Source organism: Ursus arctos, unplaced genomic scaffold (genome assembly GCF_023065955.2).
Source record: "Ursus arctos isolate Adak ecotype North America unplaced genomic scaffold, UrsArc2.0 scaffold_22, whole genome shotgun sequence".
Classification (NCBI taxonomy): Eukaryota; Metazoa; Chordata; class Mammalia; order Carnivora; family Ursidae; genus Ursus; species Ursus arctos.
The window spans coordinates 57,005,511-57,022,123 of NW_026622897.1; the positions used below are offsets into that span (position 1 = coordinate 57,005,511).

Below are 16,613 nucleotides of genomic sequence, written 5' to 3' on the forward strand. Positions count from 1 at the left end.
GAATGTTGATGGAATTACAAATATAGATAAAGGGATATCAAGTTTCATTTTAGGACAAAAGAAGAAAGAATGTGAAAATGCACTAGCTTATGTATATGTGTGCACATAAACATGAAGGTAGGACAGGGTAAGGTTGACAGAGCTGTCTGGTGGCAGATGTAAATTTTCTTTCTGAGGTTGAGAGGTTAATTTTCCCTCTGAGAGGTCACATGTTGAAAGTGAAGGAGGATTACCTAAAAAAAGAAAGCTTAGATTTGGACCAGTTCTTTTATGGAATATAATAGTTGGGTGCTTTTGACCAGTATTCATAATCAAATTAATAGTGATGGGTTTTTTTTCTTGTTGTGAGATACAGAACAATCTTTGTCTTCTTCTAACATACACAAATACAAGTAGACTGTTATGTCATTAGGTCAGTTTTTATCACTACATTTAAGAATAAGGGCTTTAGAATCAGTGCCTGGGCAAGAAACAGGTCTATCACTTATTATAGATATTTAAAGTTATAGAAGTTACCTAAATTCTTCTCATCAAAATGGAGATGAAATTTGTGAGATAATACATGAAATGTTCTCAGGAAAACAACTGACTCACATCAAGCATTTTAAAATGTTTAACTGTTAAATTATTACATAACTCCCCCAATGAATTGGTTTCTCTGGATTTCTCTTCTGTCCCAATTCATAGTGTGCTTCAGACAGAAATGTCATTACCTAAACTTTCCATAGAACCTTGACCCACACCTATCCAGCTGTTTTTGCATTCAAAAGAGAATATCCATCTCTAGGGATCTTGAAGGCCAAATAACCACAGCAAGCAGAAACTCTGGGTACGAAACTTCAATGGAATAATAGCAAAACACATGTCATCACTGTCACTCCATACTGATGCCCAGTCTGCTATGCATATTCCAATCCTGGCTTCAGTGGACACTGACTTAGGGAGCATTTTTCCTGATCACAACACTGCATAATCTTCAGCTGTCCACAATAGTGTTGAAAGGAGTGTCTGTGGAACAGTGTCAATTGTGCTTCTAAGAAGAAAAGGAGGAAAAATCTGTTTATTTTGGGACCACTATGACTTTCAAAATGTTCTACTAGTCTTAGGGAAGAAGTATAATCAGCAAATCACAGCATGGGGTGGGGGGAGGGATCAGCCAAGCAGAAGTGTGCAGAGCGAAGGAAAGGTCACCAGGGGAAGTTTGGATGAATTTGCCTGGAGAGGGAGCTCAGTGGAGAGCCAGTCATAGAGCAGTTCGACTAAGTCGATACATTTAAGGGAGGAAGGAAATTCACGAGCGAGGTTATAATCACATTGCCGCAATTCCCTCCCTGGGAGGGCAGGGGTAAACACAGATGTGTCACCTGTGGACAGTCACAAGTAATGCAAAGAGCTGTTCACTTCCTGACACACTGTTATCAGCCCCACTCTGGTCATCATGCTTATTGAGCTCCAGGTTGGTGTGAAGAACCTCCTTCTGGTCCTTCCCAAGCAAGCAACATAGCCTCCCAAATCTTGGAATTCCATTCTCAAAGCTACACCCTATAACTGAGCTTCTTGGCATGTCCCAGAACCAGGATGACTAAAATCTAAAGAAAAAAAAAAGACATATTTTCTCTTCCTGTCATTCCTCCTGCCTGTGTAATTTATGTCTTACAACTGTTTCTAAGTCCTCCAAACCCATAACTCTTACATATTTTTCCCGTATGATTCTACACATATGTTTACAAATACATGTATCTTAATGAAAGAAATTAGTTGAAGGATCCATTACGTACAGTGTAGTTTCAATGAATTAAGCAGTTATTCCACCGTGCATCTACATTTATTTTTATTATATTTTTAAAATATTTTTATTTAAATTAGTGAGAGTTAACATACAATGTAATATGGGTGTTGTACACACATATTGAATCACTAAATTATACACCTGAGACTCAAACATTGTTTAGCTTTCATTTGGTATTACTTTCTTCTCAGTGGATAGAAGATTTTGGACTTTCATATATTTAGCTCTGATTTTGGGGACCTGCATATTTTCCCCTATTTGGCATCTACAGATCAGGCACATTGCAAATTACAACTGTGAAATCGTATCTGAGAGATATGATGAAATACTTTGTTAATGTTGATAGGCATTGTAACTACTCTATGACATACAATTCCCTACTGACTTAACTCATCAAAGGTTTGGATATTTCTAAGTTATTATTTCTGTTTGGTGTAGAAAAAAATTCATGAAGAGAAAGCTAAAACTTCTGACACCTGTTATGTCAACATACAGTAAGACTGATGTCCATCCATCAGCCTTCATTCTCATTGGCTTTCTTGGGTTGGAGGCTGCCCACATCTGGATCTTCATCCCCTTCTGTGTGGTCTATGTTTTGGCCCTCCTGGGAAACTGTTCTCTGCTGTTCATCATCAAGATGGACTCCAGCCTCCATGAGCCAATGTACCTCTTCCTCTGCATGCTGGCTGTGGCTGATATTGTGTGTACCACGGCTGTACCGAAACTTCTTAGCCTTTTCTGGTTCCGTGATGGAGAGATTCGTTTTGAAGTCTGCCTCACTCAAGTGTTCCTGATTCACTCTTGCTCCACCATGGAATCTGGCTTCTTCCTGGCCATGGCATTTGACTGTTATGTAGCCATTCGTAACCCATTAAGACATTCAGCTATTCTGACACACGCTGTAATTGGGGGGATGGGTTTAGGTATAGTACTCGGGCACAGCACTTCTCAGTCCTCACCCTTTTCTGCTATGTTGGCTTCCCTACTGCAGGACCAATATCATTTCCCACACCTACTGTGAGTTCATGGCCCTCATCAAGATTGCCTGTGCTGAGACAAGAGTCCGTAGAGCCTACAGCCTCGTTCTTGCCTTCCTCACTGGTGGGGTGGATTTCATATTGATCATCTGTTCTTATGTTCTCATACTCCACACTGTCTTCCACCTCCCATCCAAGGAGGCCTGACTCAAGACCTTGGGGCCCTGTGGCTCCCATATCTGTGTCATCTTAGTGTCTTATACTCCAGCCTTCTTCTCTTTTCTCACCCATAGGTTTGGTCACCATGTGGCTCCCCATGTCCACATATTTATGGCCACCATCTATCTTCTTGTCCCCCCCCCATGGTGAACCCCATTATCTATGGGGTGAGGACCAAGAAGATATGGGACAAATTCTTAAATTTTTCAGTTTTTCAAAGCCTGTGAGCTAAGTCTTTTGTGTTGGGGAGTAACATATGAGCAAATGTTATATTGTCTATCTTAGAATGTGTGATTCCTTCATGGAGCTCCTCTTTTAATGGTCAGAGGGTGTGGGTTTTCTGTGGGAAGTAACTCATCCAAAGACATATTTTATGTTGTAACAATTGTTACATAGAGGCAAATGTATTATTGAGTATGACTCTTTACCAAAATGTTGAAATATTGTTTCCTAAAAAACACACACACAAGCATAAAATGTAGAATCATCTGAGGCTAAAAACAAGAGATATTTAAAATTAACATGATATATAATCACTTATCTTTGGTTTACCATTTAAGACTTACTACCAGATTTACAAATTTCCTTTTTTTTTTTTTTTTGCCCCAGTTCTCCCCTGAGAGGGGCCTGCATAACTTCCAAATGTTCTCTTTCCATTCTGAAGAAAAGGAATTAGTGCTGTTTCCTTCTTCAATTTGATTCTTTACAAGAGCTATGTTTTTTCCTTGGAAAAGACTTTCAGCACCTGTTCTCTAATCTGTTTAGTTCTGACGCCATAGATTACAGGGTTGAGAGCAGGTGGAATGACTACGTAGAAATTAGCCAAAAGGATGTGGATATAGCGCGGTATATTCCGGCCAAACCTGTGGGTCATAAATGAAAAAAATGCTGGGGTGTAGAAAGCCAACATGACACACACGTGAGAGCCGCAGGTGCTGAGTGCTTTGAGCCGGGCATCGTGGGAAGGCAGTCGAAAGACTGCACGAAGGATCTGGACGTAGGAAATGACAATAGCTATGATGTCCAACACCAGGACAGAGATGGCACATAAGCCATAGACGATGTTGACCCTGATGCTGGCACAGGACAGGCGGGCAATGCCCATGTGCTCACAGTAAGTGTGAGGAATAATTTGGTGTCCACAAAATGGTAACCGTAGGATGAGTAGAACAAAGGGCATGGCAAAAGACAAAGTTCTCAGTAGGATTATCAATGCAATGATGACTACCACCTTGTTTGTCAAGACCAGTGCGTACCGAAGAGGGTTACAGATGGCCACGTAGCGATCATAGGCCATGGCCACGAGCACAGCTGACTCCATGCCAGTACATAAGTGGATGAAGAACATCTGGATGAGACACCCCTCAAAGGAGATTTCTCTCAGTTTGAACCAGAAGATGCCAAGCATCTTGGGGATGGTGGACGTTGACAGGCCCAGGTCGATAGATGACAGAATGGCCAGGAAGTAGAACATGGGCTGGTGGAGGCTGCTCTCGGTCTCAATCACTGAAAGGATGCTTATATTCCCAAGAACAGCTGTCAGGTACACAGCAAAGAAAGGGAAACCAATCCAGATATGTATATGTTCCAGCCCCGGGATCCCCAGAAGGAAGAAAGAGTAGGGATGAAACAGGGTGGTATTAAGTGAGGCCATCTTCTGGGATATTTTGAGAGTGAAATAGATTATCGATCAAGAACCTCCCATTCACTGAATAAGCCTCATCCTTGCTTCGTGCACAGAGAAAACGAAGGGTCAGTGAGGGGATCAGATCTGTTGTGTCTACCCATCACTGAGACCTGAAAGGGTACAAATTGAATGGTAAAATGAAGCCACGTGATTTCAGTGTACTTCATCATATCCATTCAATTTAATTAAATATTGGTATTCAATCAAAATTGACTGAGTATCTAGTATAGATGTGGCAAGTTCTGCAAAAGGTGAGTTACAGAAGTTTCCTTTTTTGATGGAACTTGAAGTTTTAGTGGTTGAAACAGTTATGCAATCAACCATTTAAATTAATAAAATAATTGTTAAGATAAAGTTGTTCTCTTGGTCCTTAGGTACACAACATATTTTCCTGTAAATCATTTATCATTATTTTATACAAAAATCATTTGATTTATGACTACACACATTATGTACAAGGTAGGAACATAAACATGAGTCTAATGACGGCCATTAGGACTCTGCATGTTCCACATTTCCGAGCTGAGCGTGTATAATGCAGTCTCCAAAGAAACTGCAAGTGTAGCAAACCAGAACTTTCTAAGACAATTTTGGATCTGTGTAGGCTCCTGGATGTTTAAGGGCCCCAAAACAGTTTTCATGCTGTAGTCATTTTCTGATCTCTCCTTTCTTGCTGGTGCCAGTATCACAGAATAAATCTGCCTTGAGGTTTCATTAACGAAGCCACACCAAACTTCATTTCAGGACAATCCTCTTCATCTGGGTCTGCTTAGAAGGGAACGTACATATTCCTCTTCAGTTCTGTTCTGATGATAAGGAAATAGAACCTTGCCCTGTAAGTACCCTCCTGCGGATGTCTGTGCAGGAAGAAACACAGAATTACACACGGGCACAGAAACACTAATGTTCAGGTTTATACAAGATCACAAAATTGTTCAGTAAAGTGAATTAATTTATACACACCAGTCCTGGAAACTAAATTCATCATTTCTCTGACTATAAAAGTTGTTACAATATATACACATTAATAACTCTAAGCACGTTGTGATCAAGAGCTCTTCCTTTCTCTTTTACATACTCTTGAGATGATAGATAAATAGATGATAGATAGATCATAGGTAGATAGATAGATAGATAGATAGATAGATGATAGATAGATAGATAGATAGATAGATAGATAGATAGATAGATAGATGATAGATATCTGCACACGGAGAGAAGGTCTGGCCCTTAAAAGTACTCAATAGAAATCGAATTACCAAGAACCAGCAGCAGGAAAGTAGGTCTAATCCACACCGGTAGGAGGCTGTCTCCTTACTGACCTGAGAAGTTTGGGAGCACGTGGAGGGCTGTGTTATTGTTATAGATCACCTTTGATGTACTCCACTCTCTTACAGACAGAACTAGGCCTTTCCATTGCTCCTCTGCCCAGTATTCTGTGAGAAAGTCCTGTGCAAAGCAGGAAGAAGCCACAAACTGCATTAGCCAGATCAACTGTATTAGAACAGTATGTCTGGGGATGGAAGCATGTGTGTGTTTGGGTCTGTGCATGTGCATTTCTGTGTGTGTGTGTGTGTGTGTGTGTGTGTGCGTGTGTGTGTGTGTGTTGGAAAAGTGCACTGCAGCTTGGGTCTTGGGTGAATTGCTTAAGAAATCCCGGACAGAAGAGTTTGATCACAGGTACAGGAAGGTGACAGTTAAGATAGCTAGTCAAACCAAGCAAATTAATAGATCGAGAAAATAGAAGAGGGATTTCAAGAAAGAAATAAGAACGATATAGAAAAATAGCCCTAATTTGAACAGGGATGACTGTATGCAAGGAATAGAATTTGAACCCAGGAGATTTGGAAAGGGGATGAAATAGAACCCTAGAATCGGATTTCTTCTTCTGTGATTGTGGTTCAGCTAATTTAGAGTTTAGTAAGATGAGAAATGGAATAATGTTTAGAAGCAGACACTAGGAGTTGAAGCCAGAGTCTTCCTGCCATGTGAATTTGGTTCAATTTTTTCCCTTCTTTGGGTCTATGATTCCTCACCTATGAAATGAAGCTAAAATGCAGAGTTCTCATGAGGTTTGCATGAGTCAAGATGGGTCATCAAGAATGTATAGTTACAATTCCTGGTAAAAACCTATCGATTAGAACAGGATAAAGTAGAGAGCTATCGTGGAAGTGGTTCTGACTTATCTCAGGCCTTCAGATAATCCTCACATCAGGGGTCAGCAGACTAAACCCTCATCCTCACTTCACATGCATATAACTATTTTGATAGGGTTTCTAACATTTGTAATAGAGTATATCTGATTAAACCAATGGTTAGACATTTTCACAGACATTAACATTATGTTCTCGGAGACCAAACCATTCCAAAATGATTAGCACATTGGGGCGCCTGGGTGGCACAGCGGTTGGGCGTCTGCCTTGGGCTCAGGGCGTGATCCCGGCGCTATGGGATCGAGCCCCACATTGGGCTCCTCCGCTGGGAGCCTGCTTCTTCCTCCCCCACTCCCCCTGCTTGTGTTCCCTCTCTTGCTGACTGTCTCTATCTACGTCGAATAAATAAATAAAATCTTAAAAAAAAAATGATTAGCACTACCTTCAGTTGAAAGAAAGTAGCAAGTGGTTTGGTGTGTTTTACTAGGTTGTAATTAGTGAGAGGTAATTTCTGAAGAGATTGAGGTAAAGTCAACTATTGTTCTCCGTCTGTGTCAAAAATGCCCTCAGGATGGCAACATTTATCCAACCTTTAAATGAGATGAGAGGGGATTGAAGGAGAGGTAACAGTGAGCAAGAGACAGAACAGACGAGAAGAAAGAACCTGACTGATGAGTAATTAGACTCCAGGTCAGTGAGGAGCTCTCTGCACAGAAAGAACGGCAGAGTTGTCGAAAGACGTAGGAGCTGCACACAGAGATGGTGCGAGGATGTATCAGAAATAAAAGCAGCAGTTGCCCATGTGCACGTAAGAGCTTATCTCAGCACATTCCTACAGTCAGTGCCCTTATCCCCTCCCTCCGGTCAGCACGTTTTCCTACTCCCCCCACCCCCGTCCTGTCATCCACCACTCTTTTCCTTGTGCTCGGCTGGACGCACATAAGGATCCATACTTCTGAAGCACCCCTTACCAGCAAGGACTCCGGGAGAAGTTAGCAAATCTCCCCTAGCACCCTTCTGAGCTCCATTTCTTTTAGTGCGTGGATTTTTTATGCAGCGGCCACAGCCTCTAGAGTGAGAACTTTGTCTGTCTTGGAACTCCCTGAGGATAGTGGGGGCTAGAAACCTCAGAGATCTGGATTAACTCCTTTTGTAGCGGAATAGAATACACCAGACACTGATAGACCATATCCTGATTCTGGCTCCTGACTTCCAAATCTAGGATTAGCATAGTTCCAGACAGACAATTATTATTATTATTTTGGTCTTGTAAAATTCTTAACATTTTTCCAACAAGGTTCCTGGAATTGGTTTTAGGCTATTGATTCTGAACTCCTCAAAGGGGAGGGGGTGCTGGTCCAGTCCCCAAATATATATAAGCTAATGATTGAATTAAGTCTGGGTATATCTTCTTAGTATTGTGTAACTACCATATTGACTCCATATTTATTATAACTGAAGTGCTCAAAAGTAAAGAAGTACACTAAAATTGCTCCATAATGACTCAGTATTTAGCATAATTGCTCTATCCTGAAGTGAAGAAATGCACACAGTTTTGCATCATACTGAAATCTATCATGGCATTCCAGTGGCGGTTTCCCATCAGTAATGGAAAGCAGAGATAGAAATCCGGAAGGCAGAGGCTAGTCATTTTATCACTCCCTTCCTGACCACTTATTTAAAGCCATGTACGAATGGCCTTAGCCTTTCAATCTCAATTTTGAAACCTGTAAAATGAGGACAATTGTCAAAAGAGTTTCAGTGTCCTGTAGTCCTAACATCATATAAGAGTGTCATCCGTTTCACTGATGAAGAGGCAGAAATCAAGAGGGGAAAAGAAGTTTACATGGGGAGGTAGAGCTGCGTGTTCAAGCTTCCATTCCAGAGGGCTTTCCATGAGTAACAGGAACTGATCTGGGACATTCAGATGGATACAGCAGTTTCATCGTTCATTCACGGATGAATTGAAATAACTATGCACTGATTATCTACTATGTGTGAAGCACCATTTTAGGCACTGCCCATATAGTAGGAAACAGGACAGCCAGTACGAGAAGACAAGAAACAGAATATAGAATTACATAGATGAGATATACTGTCTGCAAGAGACTCATTTTAGACCCCAATACACCTCCAGATATAAAGTGAGAGGGTAGAAAACCATTTATCATGCTAATGGAGACAAAAGAAAGCTTGGGTAGCCATCCTTTACCAGCCAAATTAGATTTTAAACCAAAGACTGTAATAAGAGATAAGGAAGGACACTATATTAGAATTAAAGGGTCTATCCAACAAGAAAATCTGACAATTGTAAATATTTATGACCCTAACATGGGAGCAACCAATTATGTAAGCCAAATAATACAATATTAACGAAACACATTGATAATAATACAATAGTAGAGTGCTTTAACACCCTATTCACTGCCATGATCGTCTAAGCAGGAGATCAACAAGGAAGCAACGGCTTTGCATGACACACTGGACCTAATTGACTTCACAAATATATTCAGGTCATTCCATCTAAGTCAAGGGAATATACATTCTTCTCGAGTGCACATGGAACATTCTCCAGAACAGATGACATAGTGGGTCACAAATCAGGTTTCAGCTGGTACCAAAATATTGGGATCATTCCCTGCATATTTTCAGACCACAATGCTTTGAAACTTGAAGTCAATCACAACAGGGAATTTGGAAAGAACTCAAAGACAAGGAGGCTAAGGAGCATCCTACTAATGAATGAATGGGTCAACCAGGAAATTAAAGAATTAAAAACATTCATGGAAACAAACAAAAATGAAAACACAATAGTTCAAAATCTTTGGGATGGAGCAAAGGTGGTCCTAAGAGGGAAGAAAATAGTCATATAAGCCTTTCTCAAGCAACAAGAAAGGTCTCAAATACATAGCCTGATGTTACACCTAGAGGAACTGGAGAAAGAAGTGGGGGAAAAAAGCCTAAACCCACCAGGAGAAGAGAAATAATAAAGATAAGAGCAAAAATCAATGAAATAGAAACCAGAACAGTAGATCAGATCAATGAAACTAGGAGCTAGCTCTTTGAAAGAATTAATAAGAACAATAAACCCCTGACCAGACTTATCAAAAAGAAAAGAAAAAAGACCCAAATAAAGAAAATCATGAATAAATGAGGAGAGATCACAATCAACACTGAAGAAATACAAACAGTTATAAGAACATATTATGGGCAAATATATGCCAACAAATTAGGCCATCTGGAAGAAATGGATGCATTCCTAGAGACGTCTGAACTACCAAAACTGAAACAGGAAGAAATACAAAACCTGAACAGACCCATAACCAGCAAGGAAATTGAAGCAGTCATAAAAATATCTCCCAACAAACAAGAGCCCAGGGCTGGATGGCTTCCCACGGGAATTCTACCAAATATTTAAAGAAGAAATGATACCTATTCTTGTGAAGCTGTTTCACAATGTTGAAATGGAAGCAAAACTTCCAAACTATTTCTATGAGGCCAGCATTACCTTGATCTCAAAACCAAAGACCCCACTAAAAAGAGAATTGCAGACCCACATCCCTGATGAACGTGAATGCAAAAATTCTCACCAAAATACTAACCCATAGGATCCAACAATACATTAAAAGGGTTATTCACCACAGCCAAGTGGGGTTTATTCCAGGGCTGCAAGGGTGGTTCAACTTCCACAAATCAATCAATGTGATGCACTACATTAATAAAAGAAAGGACAAGAACCATACCTCTCAATAGATGCAAAAAAAGCATTTGACAAATACAGCATCCTTTCTTGATTAAAACTCTTCAGAGTGTAGGGAAAGAGGAAAAATACCTGACTATCATAAAAGCCATCTATGTAAAGCCCACAGGGAATATTATCCTCAATTGGGGGAAAACAGTTTTCTCTCTAAGGTCACTAACACGACAGGGATGTCCACTCTCACCACTGTAGTTCAACATAGTACTAGAAGTCCTAGCCTCAGCAATCAGACAACAAAAAGAACTAAAAGGCATCCAAATCAGCAAGGAAGTCAAACTCTCACTCTTTGCAAGTGACATGATATTCTATGTGGAAAACCCAAAGGAGTCCACCCCAAAATTTCTAGAACTGATATGAGAATTCAGCCAAGTGGCAGGATATAAAATCAATGCACAGAAATCAGTTGCATTTCTTTTTTAAAAAATATTTTACTTATTTATTTGAGAGAGAGAGAGCACAAGCAGGGGAGTGGAAGAAGGAGAGGGAGAAGCGGGCTCCCCACTGAGCAGGGAGGCAGATGTGGGGCTCGATCCCAAGACCCTGGGCTCATGACCTGAGCCGAGAGCAGATCCTTAACTTACTGAGCCACCCAGGCACCCTTCTGTTCTATTCCTATACACTAACAATTAGACAGAAGAAAGAGAAATTAAGGAGTTGATCCCATTTATAATTGCATCAAAAACTGTAAGATACCTAACCAAAGGGGCAAAGGAACTGTACTCAGAAAACTGTAGAACACTCATGAAAGAAATAGAGGAAGACACAAAGAAATGGAAAAATATTCCATGTGCATGGATTGGAAGAACAAATATTGTTAAAATGTATATGCTTCCCAGGGCAATCCATACATTCAATGAAATCCCTATGAAAATACCATCAACTTTTTTCACAGAGCTGAAACAAATAATCTTAAAATTTGTATGGAACAAGAAAAGACCCCAAATAGCCAAAAGAAGGTTGAAAAAGAAAACCAAAGCTGGGGGCATCACAATGCTTGACTTCAAGCTCTATTACAAGGCTGTAATCATCAAGACAGTATGGGACTGGCACAAAAACAGACACATTATTCAATGCAACAGAATAGAGAATCCAGAAATGGACCCTCAGTTCTATGGTCTACTAATCTTTGACAAAGCAGAAAAGGGTATTGAATGGAAAAAAGACAATCTCTTCAACAAATGGTGTTGGGAAGATTGGACAGCCTCATGCAGAAGAATGAAACTGGACCATTTTCTTACACCATACACAAAAATAAACTCAAAATGGGTGAAAAACCTAAATGTGAGACAGGAATCTTTCAAAATCCTAGAAGAGACAACAGGCAGCAACCTCTTTGACTTTGGCTGCAGCAACTTCTGGCTAGACACATCTCCAATGGCAAGGAAAATAAAGGCAAAAATGAACTATTGAGACTTCATCAAGATAAAAAGCTTTTAGAATGCCTAGGTGGCTCAGTCGGTTAAGTGTCTACCTTTGGCTCAGGTCATGACCCCAGGGTCCTAGCACTGAGTCCCACGTTGGGCTACTTGCTCAGTGGGGAACCTGCTTCTCCCTCTGCCTGCAGCTCCTCCAGCTTGTGCTCTCTCTCTTTCTGACAAATAATAAATAAAATCTAAAAAAAAAAGATAAAAAGCTTTTGCACAGCAAGGGAAACAGTTGACAAAACCAATAGGCAACTGACAAAATGGGAGAAGATAGTTGCAAATGTCTTATCAGATATAGGATTAGTATCCAAAAATCTATAAAGAGCATAGCAAACTCAACACCCAAATAACAAATAATCCAATCGAGAAAATGGGGAGAAGACATGAACAGACACTTCTCCAAAGAAGACATACAAATGGTCAACAGACGCATGAAAAAATGCTCAACATCACACGGCATCAGGGAAATACAAATCAAAACCGCAGTGAGATACCAGTCAGAATGGCTAAAATTAACAAGTCAGAAAATGACAGGTGTTGGCAAGGATGAGGAGAAAGGGGAACCCTCTTACACTGTTGGTAGGAATGTAAGCTGGGGCAACGACTCTGGAAAACAGTATGGAGGTTCCTCAAAAAGTTGAAAATAGAGCTATCCTACAACTCAGCATTTGCACTACTGGATATTTACCCCAAAGATACAAATGTATTCATCCGAAGGGACACCTGCACTCCAATGTGTATAGTAACATTGTACACAAACTATGGAAAGAGCCCAAATATCCATTGACAGGTAAATGGATAAAGAAGATGTGGTATGTGGTATATATACAAAAATATATACATACACGCACACACACATATACACACACATATGTATACACACACACACAATGGAATGGTACTCAGCCATCAGAAAAATAAAATCTTTCCATTTGCAACGACATGGTTGCAACTAGAGGGTATTATGCTAAGTGAAATAAGTTAATCAGAGAGAGACAAGTATATGATCTCACTCATATGTGGAATTTAAGAAACAAAATGGAAGATCATAAAGGAAGGGAGGAAAAAATAAAACAAAACAAAATCAGAATGGGAGACAAACCAGAAGACTCTTAATCATAGGAAAGAAACTGAGGGTTGCTGGAGGGGAAGGAGGTGGATGATGGGGTAACTGGGTGATGGACATTAAGGAGAGCACATGATGAAATGAGCACTGGGCGTTACAACTGATAATCACTGAACTCTCCCTCTGAAATTAATAATACACCTATGTTAATTAATTGAATTTAAATAAAAATAGATATATATTTACAGATATGTGTAACCATCAAAGCAGTCAATTTTTATCATCTCAAAAATAATTTCATACTCTCTAGCTATCACTTCCATCCCGTATCTTCTACCTAAGCATGGAGGAACCACTAATCTGCTTTCTGGCTCAATTGATTTCCCTATTCTGCACTTTCTTATAACTGTAATAATACAATATATGGTATTTTATGGCTGATTTCTTTCACTTAGCATCCTGATGTAGCATATATCAGTACTTGAGTCCTTTTAATGGTGGAATGATACTTTGTTTTATGGTGTTATATAAATGGGTTCAGGACTACTGCTGTGTGTTGACCTGTTTATTGTTTATTTCTTCACTGCAGGTAGGACTTTGAGCTCAAGCCTACTGGCACAGATTGAAATACTTACACATCCAAATACTTTAAGCAAATCCCAGACAAATACAATTACAACCATATAAAGACTCCCCAATCTGCATATTTCGCAAAACCGTATTCGACTTCTGCTAGCTATAGATAAGATGAACTCTAGGGTTAGAAAAAAGACTCTAAACCACTGCGGCCCTTCAGGGTTCTCTGCCTCAGACACTACCTTCCATGCTGCTGAGAGATCCTGTCAAGAAACACGCCCTCTCTCCAATCGCCCGCTATCTCTGGAGTTCCTTCACTCTTTTCCCCTTGGAGGGGTGGCCCTGCCACTACCCTGGGAAAGTCTCCTCCTGCGTGGCACTTCCCCCACTTCTCCTACCTCACTGTGCTACTGCCATCTCAAGGCCAAGCCTTTTCCTTAGTCACTCCCCAGATCCCCGAACTCACTAGAATGTGTATCATATACTTTGTTTCTCATTCAGATGATTGATGAACATTTGGTTTGTTATCACCTTTTGTCTATTATGAATAATGCCAATATGTATATTCTTATACATATTTTTGCGTGGTCAGAGAACATCGTTTATGTTATTTCTATTATTTTAAATATATGTATTTATATATGCTATAAATTTATATATATATTTATGATCCAGCATATAGTCTATCCTGGAGAATGTTCCATGAGCACTTGAGAAAAATGTATGTCCTCTTGTTGAGTGGAGTGGTTTATAGTATTATTTAAGTTTTCCATCTCCTTGTTGATCTTCTGTCCAGTTGTTCTATCCATTACTGATAGTGAGAAAGTGGAGTATTAAAGTATTTAGCTTTTATTTTGAACTGTTTATTCCTCCCTTCATTTCTGTCAGTTTTTGCTTCATGTATTTTGCTGCTCGGTTATTATGTGAGCGTATGCCTATCATTGGTACACTTTGCTGATGAATTGATCCCTTTATCATTATAAAAATACTATCTTTGTGTATAGTATCCTTTTTGGTTTTGGTTTCAAAATCTGTTTTTTTCCGAGGTAGAAAAGCCACCTTTTTCACAGTTCCTTTTTGTGTGATATTTTGTTTTTCATTCTTTTACTTTCAATCCATGTGTACGTGTCATCCGCAGAGAGCACAGAGTTGAGCCATGTTTTAATATCTGGTCTGACAAACTCTGCTTTTTGATTGGATTGCTCAGTCCATTACCTTCAATGGTAATTTGATCATGATAAGTTGAATTTACATCTGCCATTTAATTTCTTGTTTTTTATATATTTTTATTTTTAAATTTCTCCATTCCTTCTTTGCTACTTTCTTTTGCTTTAAATTAATATTCTTCTATGTAGCATTTTAATTTCTTTAATGATTTTTTCCCTAGATACTTTTGGTGGCTTTCCTTAGTGTTCATAATAGGGCTTACCGCAATCATCTTACCAAAATCATCTTCTGATGTATACTAGCTTAATTTCAGTGATATATGGGAACATTTAAACTGTTACTCCTATATAGCTGTATTCCATTTTCCCTTTATTTGTGGTATTGTTACATGTATAATACATATATTAATGTCACAATCCCGAAATATATTGTTTTAATTATTAACTTACCATCTGTAGACATTTCTAATAATACAGCATCGCACCTGCCTACCTCCTCTGTGCTGTATTGTCAAATACATTATACATACATTATATTTCTATATGTTATAGGGCCAGCAATATATTGCATCTGTACCATTTATAAAACTGCTTTTTAAGGCAGTTAAGAGAAGAAAGGAGATAAAATATACATCTAAACTGTCTCTTATAATTATACAATTACCTTTACTGGTGTTTGTTTGTTTTTTGGGTTTTTTTTTTGTGTGTGTGTGCATGTAGATTCGAAGTAAAGTCTTGGAGCATTTACTTTTAGGCTGCATTTGACTATAATCTTAAAACCATTGTCCAAGAAGAAGCAATTGTTAAGTTAGACTTAAAGAAATCAAAATATTCTGTGCATCAGGCATAGTGTTAGAAAATAGACAAGCCAGGGGCACCTGGGTGGTACAGTCGGTTGAGTGATGGACTCTTGATTTCAGCTCAGGTCATGATCTCAGGTTCCTGGGATCAAGCCCTGAGTTGGGCTCCGTGCTTAGTGTGGACTTTGCTTGAGAGTCTCCTTACTGCCCCCTTCCCCTCCGCTTGTGCTCTCTCTCTCTCTCTCTCTAATAAATAAATAAATAAATATTTAAAAAATAGACAAGCCAAAAGCTGGAAGAAAATAGTTATGAAACACATGACAAATGATTTGTGTAGAATGAAGTTCTCCTACAACTTGATCATTAAAAGACAAACATCTATTTTAAAATGGACAGAACTGAACAGCCATTTCACCAAAGAAGATATACAAATAGCCCATAAACATATAAAAATGTGTTCCAAAACTAGAGAAATGTAAATTTAAATCACAAGGAAATACATACGGCTACTCAGGCAAGCTAAAATGAAAGGCTAAAACGATAAGCAAGGGCGTGGATGTGATTTTCTGAAATTTCATAAATTTCTCAGGGTGTATAAAATAGTACAACACTTAGAAAACAGATTTGGCAATATGAGTTCTCTGTAAATAGACCCTGAGACGGTGTTTGGGGCATAATGTATTTATGAAAATGTTAATGCTAGTGAAAGGAAACGCAAGGCAGTAGGGTTGGACAGAGAGAAATAGAATTGTAATATCGCCCTGAAAAAGCTGTGTCCAATCCTGGAGAGAGCTTGGCATGAATATTGACTATTAATAGTGATCTTCAGATAGACCTCAGTGAACTGGCATTTTATTTGTGTACCTGCAGCCTTAACTTTTCCTGAGGAGTAGGGTTAGTTATACCTGCTGATATGGTATGCCTTCTTCTTGCTTCCTGGTTCTTGTGCCCAAGAGCCCAAAGTCCCCAGATAGTAGTCACAGCTTATAATTAAAC

The 16,613-nt window shown here is 39.3% G+C and overlaps 1 protein-coding gene and 1 pseudogene across 1 annotated transcript; one reads left to right on the forward strand and one right to left on the reverse strand.

The window, feature by feature from the left end:
* Nucleotides 1-2,237: 2,237 nt before the first annotated feature.
* LOC113269446 (olfactory receptor 52D1-like) lies at nucleotides 2,238-3,212 on the forward strand (annotated as a pseudogene).
* Nucleotides 3,213-3,697: 485 nt separating this feature from the next.
* LOC113269498 (olfactory receptor 52E1-like) lies at nucleotides 3,698-4,645 on the reverse strand. The gene has a single exon (XM_026518376.3). It carries the CDS (start codon nucleotides 4,637-4,639, stop codon nucleotides 3,698-3,700), a length of 942 nt encoding a protein of 313 aa, XP_026374161.1. The 5' UTR covers nucleotides 4,640-4,645.
* Nucleotides 4,646-16,613: the final 11,968 nt, after the last annotated feature.

Coding starts and splice junctions, on each gene's coding strand:
- LOC113269498 (XM_026518376.3), bottom strand. CDS start 4,639: ATGGCCTCACTTAATACCACCCTGTTTCATCCCTACTCTTTCTTCCTT.